The sequence below is a fragment of the Monopterus albus genome, unplaced genomic scaffold, assembly GCF_001952655.1.
Source record: "Monopterus albus unplaced genomic scaffold, M_albus_1.0 scaffold350.1, whole genome shotgun sequence".
NCBI lineage: Eukaryota > Metazoa > Chordata > Actinopteri > Synbranchiformes > Synbranchidae > Monopterus > Monopterus albus.
Genome location: NW_018128230.1, coordinates 85,649 through 91,344, shown reverse-complemented (window position 1 = coordinate 91,344; position 5,696 = coordinate 85,649). Strand labels below are relative to the sequence as shown.

Here is a 5,696-nt window from a genome sequence, read left to right as displayed (position 1 = left end):
ATTCCCCCAGAGGAGCTGGAGGAAGTGTCTGGAGAGAGGGAAGTCTGGGCATCTTTGCTTAGACTGCTGCCCCTGCAACCCGGTCCTGGATAAGCGGAGGAAAATGGATGGATGGATGTGTCTTTCTGTTCCTTATTTCTAACAGATCATGTCAGTAGAAGATGTGGAGAGAATCCTGGACGAGACCCAGGAATCAGTTGAATATCAGAGGGTAAACGTTTGCTTGCTGTTTGTGAAATACACCTGCACAGAGTGATTTCTAATGCTGTGTATAAGCCTAAAATCAATTCAGATTCATTAAAGCTTTACTATAAGTAGTGACCAAGTACTGTTTTTAATAAATGGTGCTATTTTCTATTTAACTAGTAACTTTCTTCATATATACTGGACATGTATATGTTTAAAGGATGCATGCTACTTAAACTACAACTTTTCTAGACATCCGTAAGCTCATGTTTGTCCTCAGTAGATTATATGTATGCCCATGTTTATACAGTGGGTACGGAAAGTATTCAGACCCCCTTAAATTCTTCACTCTTTGTTATTGCAGCCATATGCTAAAATCATTTAAGTCCATTTTTTTCCTCATTAATGTACACACAGCACCCCATATTGACAGAAAAACACAGAATTTTTGACATTTTTGCAGATTTATTAAAAAAGAACAACTGAAATATCACATGATCATAAGTATTCAGACCCTTTGCTGTGACACTCATATATTTAACTTAGGTGCTGTCCATTTCTTCTGATCATCCCTGAGATGGTTCTACACCTTCATTTGAGTCCAGCTGTGTTTGATTATACTGATTGGACGTGATTAGGAAAGCCACACACCTGTCTATATAAGACCCTACAGCTCACAGTGCATGTCAGAGCAAATGAGAATCATGAGGTCAAAGGAACTGCCTGAAGAGCTCAGAGACACAATTGTGGCAAGGCACAGATCTGGCCAAGGTTACAAAAAAAAATTTCTGCTGCACTTAAGGTGCCTAAGAGCACAGTGGCCTCCATAATCCTTAAATGGAAGACATTTGGGACGACCAGAACCCTTCCTAGAGCTGGCCGTCCGGCCAAACTGAGCTATCAGGGGAGAAGAGCCTTGGTGAGAGAGGTACAGAAGAACCCAAAGATGACTGTGGCTGAGCTCCAGAGATGCAGTCGGGAGATGGGAGAAAGTTGTAGAAAGTCAACCATCACTGCAACCCTCTACCAGTCGGGGCTTTATGGCAGAGTGGCCCGACTGAAGCCTTTCCTCAGCACAAGACACATGAAAGCCCACATGGAGTTTGCTAAAAAACACCTGAAGGACTCCAAGATGGTGAGAAATAAAATTCTCTGGTCTGATGAGACCAAGATAGAACTTTTTGGCCTTAATGCTAAGCGGTATGTGTGGAGAAAACCAGGCACTGCTCATCACCTGTCCAATACAGTCCCAACAGTGAAGCATGGTGGTGGCAGCATCATGCTATAGGGGTGTTTTTCAGCTGCAGGGACAGGACGACTGGTTGCAATCGAGGGAAGGATGAATGCGGCCAAGTACAGGGATATCCTGGACGAAAACCTTCTCCAGAGTGCTCAGGACCTCAGACTGGGCCGAAGGTTCACCTTCAAACAAGACAATGACCCTAAGCACACAGCTAAAATAACGAAAGAGTGGCTTCACAACAACTCAGTGACTGTTCTTGAATGGCCCAGCCAGAGCCCTGACTTAAACCCAATTGAGCATCTCTGGAGAAACCTGAAAATGGCTGTCCACCAACGTTTACCATCCAACCTGACAGAACTGGAGAGGATCTGCAAGGAGGAATGGCAGAGGATCCCCAAATGCAGGTGTGAAAAACTTGTTGCATCATTCCCAAAAAGACTCATGGCTGTATTAGCTCAAAAGGGTGCTTCTACTAAATACTGAGCAAAGAGTCTGAATACTTATGACCATGTGATATTTCAGTTTTTCTTTTTTAATAAATCTGCAAAAATGTCAAAAATTCTGTGTTTTTCTGTCAATATGGGGTGCTGTGTGTACATTAATGAGGAAAAAAATGAACTTAAATGATTTTAGCATATGGCTGCAATATAACAAAGAGTGAAAAATTTAAGGGGGTCTGAATACTTTCCGTACCCACTGTACTTGGGCAACAAAACCAGAGCTGTCAACTAACACATTTTGTGCTCCTGCAGAAAATAGATGAAATGCTTGCTGGAGCCCTGACGCAGGAGGACGAGGTTGCTGTTTTAGCAGAGTTGGAAGCTATCACTCAGGTGGGTGTAAAGCTGCATATTTAACCTATATTAATGCAGTGAAAAATTGCTAAGCATGCATTCTTTTTTCTTGTAATGCTCAAATTCACATTTATAGCGGCGCACACTGAGGCCTGGTGTAACTGCAGGCTTCAGCCACTTGGCTCTTCCCCTGGAGCCTTTCTGTGGTTACAGTTGAGATTCTGCCTTGAATCAAGTGGGACTGCATGTTAGTATTTTGACCTCACATTTTTTATATCTGTCCCTTGGGGAGGGAAAATTGTTTTAATCAAATTGGAAGAAATTTGAATTAATAGAGAGCTTTATTTTCATGTAATAACAGGTTGTAGTTGAAACAGTTCTGAATATGATTTTGGTTGATTCAGAATAATTATAACTTTACTAGATTCTTCTTCTTTTCTAATCTAATTATTGTTCCAAATGACACACACACACACTCAACCCTCACATCACACTGCACAAATTACTATATTCCATTCTGAGGCTGAATTCAATCCAGTTATACAAATAATACATAGAAAGTGTGTTGCAATGAAAATGCTGCTGTATTTATTTATACATAATACATCAAAATATTATGAGTTCATTTGGAGTGTTAATTACATTTGAAGGTAACCACTGAGCTCAGTACAGCAGTATATACAGTATGGATAGATATACAGTCAGGATAGGATAGATGGTATCGTATAGACTGTGAAGCACGTTGAGGCAAATTTGTGATTTTTAAGAATAAACACAAATCCTTGGCTTGGCAGGTATTGCCTCATGACAAATCTGCATCTCAAAAATTGCAGTTTTTGGGGAAGTAAAATAAGTTTTTATCTTGACAGCTGAATATTTTTTGAGCTTCTCCACATACAGTAGGTTGCCTTATCTTTATTTATGTGCCAGGGAGAAGATGTAGCACTTCCAGAAATCCCCAGTGAGCCATTGCCAGAATTCCCAGAGGCAGCTAAAGCTGCACCAGGTATCTTTTGTTTATTTGTTCACACTGCAAAGGATTCTGTACACAACTGATGTATTTGTATCTTATACTGTATTGATTACATTTCCTTTTTTCACTGTGTGTTTTAGAGAGGAGAGAGTCAAAGAGCAAGCCAGACAGAGAGATGTTGGCAGCCTAACAGAATGAATTTGAGGCCGATTTTCAACACTGAGCTCCAGATACATGGTTGTATGTGTACTGGTGGGCATCCTGTTTATTTTAGTATTTCTTTAATTGTTAGTAGGTGAAAGTGGGAACTGCAGACATCATTATTATCACATTTTACAGGATCAGCACTGTGTCTGATGTGATGCTTTGCTCCCCTGAGGTGTCTTCATAAAGCAAGGGAAATGTTCTGTCTGTCTTGGGTTTCTCAAAGCAATGGCACACTGTAACTTCAGTGGTTAAGGCATTACAGAATGACAGAAATAATTTTTAAATGTTTTACACATTAAATTAAGTGGTTTTACATATTAAATTGAGCTGTGGCAACAGGTGCTGTCTTGGTATTGCTTTCTTTCACAAACTGATGTGTTTAGACACATAAGATCACATGGCTCTCACAGAATCGTAGTTTGTCATAGTGTTTTGTTTACCATTTCAGTTTGTGTATTCTCCAGAAGGGGGCACTCCTTGCTAGCGTTGACTCTACAGTTCACAAACAGGTGTCTTCATTCACATCCTATCCTGTGAAGTGTGTACCTTTTTTGACAGAAAGTAAAAAGCTCATGTTGTTGGTATGTGGGAGATGTTTAGACAAGAAAGCCAATACAGCTTTAACAATCCTACACTAAGTGGGCACCATGACTCTAATTAGCATGTACAATGAAGCTAACACAAATTATCCACTGTGAGGAAAACATCACCTATGATATTACTGAAAACAGTCAGACTATGACTGGCTTACAGTCTTACATAATGCAGTTATATACATAAAAGATTATTTTGTAATGTGCAATAAGAGAAACTCCATGGTGACACATTGTTTTATCAGCTTCTCAGATGAGAGCAGTGTGCAGAGAGGCTGTAATGGACAGAAAACAACTAAGATGTACCAAATTGCTCCTCTGAAGCTTAAGTGAGATGGGGGGGGTCAAGGTGCATTACTGTAATCTGTTTGTTATGGCTTTTGGTTTCACTTAGAACAATAATTCTTCTATTCACTCAGATGATGCATTAGGGGAAAACTGGTTTTATTTTTTTGTTTGAAATGGGCTATTTTTTTTCTAGAAACAAAACGACAGGGTGACTTTATCTATATATGAAATTTATCTGCCTAATTCTATCGGCTCAGTCCTTTTACGATTATCACCACACAAATGTCAATTCAATTACCTGTATGTAATGACAGGTTTCCCCCCCTTAGGACAAAAACAGTATTTAAGTAGACTATTGATATTTTTTTTGTAGTGAAACATATTTCTTTCCATATATTGTCGGAATGGTGGAGCCCAATTGACAGAGTTATGATATAAATACAAATATAACATACCGCAACCTGCACTTTAACAAGACTGTGCTGCATTCTCGTGCTGTAGGAAATGTTGCACATTGGGATTTGAGTGTGCAAGTGGTTCTTTAAATTTTAACATTATTTAGTTAACTAAATACTTACCGGCCTCGTGCGCCGTGTAACCTATAAAATAAACGACACATGTAATGTGTGTGTGTGAGATTGCATTTCTGATCTTATTTGTGAACACTGCTGCGCTTCAGGCTGCGCTCCCCGGGAGTCAGTGAAGGCGGCAGCGGACTGTCAGCTGTGGAGAGGAAAGGTGTGTTTAGTTGGAGGAGGGTTTCGGGAGCGCACCATCGTCTCGCTCTCTCGTGGGCGAGTGCCTTGCCTATTGTTAGGTCAAGCGCGTGTATTTGCACATTTCTCCTTTTTACGCGGATACACGTTTCAAACAGAAGACAACGTTTATGGTCCTGGCTGAAGATTTCACGATGTCTCGCACCGACGAGGTTAACCGCTTGACGGAAAATGTCTATAAGGTAAGGCCCAACTAATGAATAAAGTTTGAGAGGCATATGATGGTATGGACTGATTTGTCAGACACATCGTGCAGTTCCACCATGAAATAGACTTTGTCACTTGTTGGTCAATACGCATTCAAGCCTCGTGTTTTTTTCGTCGATAATCTCTTTAGGGAGAGGCAGATCAGCTGTTCAGTGTGTGTGTGTGTGTTTTTCTTTCTTTCTTTCTTTCTTTCTTTCTTTCTTTTTTTTTTTCTTGATTAGTTGCCTGTTGACCAAAATGGTCTGTCTTCCACCTCCACGTTTGCGGAACACCAGGTTTGATGATTAATACAACACCTTTGAGCCAAAATTGCCTCTGTGCTTACAAAATCAAAGTAACTCATTTATTCATTCACTGTCTCTTCCTACATATAGACAATAAACAGCACAGTGCATAGCGCATGGATTGTTATGGATGCTACTCAATGGA

At 40.2% G+C, this 5,696-nt stretch overlaps 2 protein-coding genes across 6 annotated transcripts in view; both read left to right on the top strand.

Annotated features, from left to right (window-relative positions):
* Positions 1-3,741, top strand: part of LOC109974832 (charged multivesicular body protein 6-like) — a 9,110-nt gene extending 5,369 nt beyond the window's left edge. The window contains exons 5-8 of the mRNA XM_020625240.1: positions 146-211; positions 2,182-2,262; positions 3,154-3,229; positions 3,337-3,741. Of these exons, the coding sequence (XP_020480896.1) occupies positions 146-211; positions 2,182-2,262; positions 3,154-3,229; positions 3,337-3,386 (273 nt within the window). The 3' untranslated portion in view covers positions 3,387-3,741. The remainder of the gene's footprint in view (positions 1-145; positions 212-2,181; positions 2,263-3,153; positions 3,230-3,336) is intronic.
* Positions 3,742-4,941: 1,200 nt separating this feature from the next.
* The window catches only part of LOC109974841 (brain-specific angiogenesis inhibitor 1-associated protein 2-like), a 48,815-nt gene continuing 48,060 nt past the window's right edge, over positions 4,942-5,696 (top strand). For 4 of the 5 annotated variants that reach the window (XM_020625256.1, XM_020625255.1, XM_020625254.1 and 1 more), the window contains exon 1: positions 4,942-5,242. In XM_020625256.1, coding sequence (XP_020480912.1) covers positions 5,171-5,242 — 72 coding nt within the window. In that variant the 5' untranslated portion in view covers positions 4,942-5,170. The remainder of the gene's footprint in view (positions 5,243-5,696) is intronic. The other variant, XM_020625258.1, reaches the window with a different exon arrangement.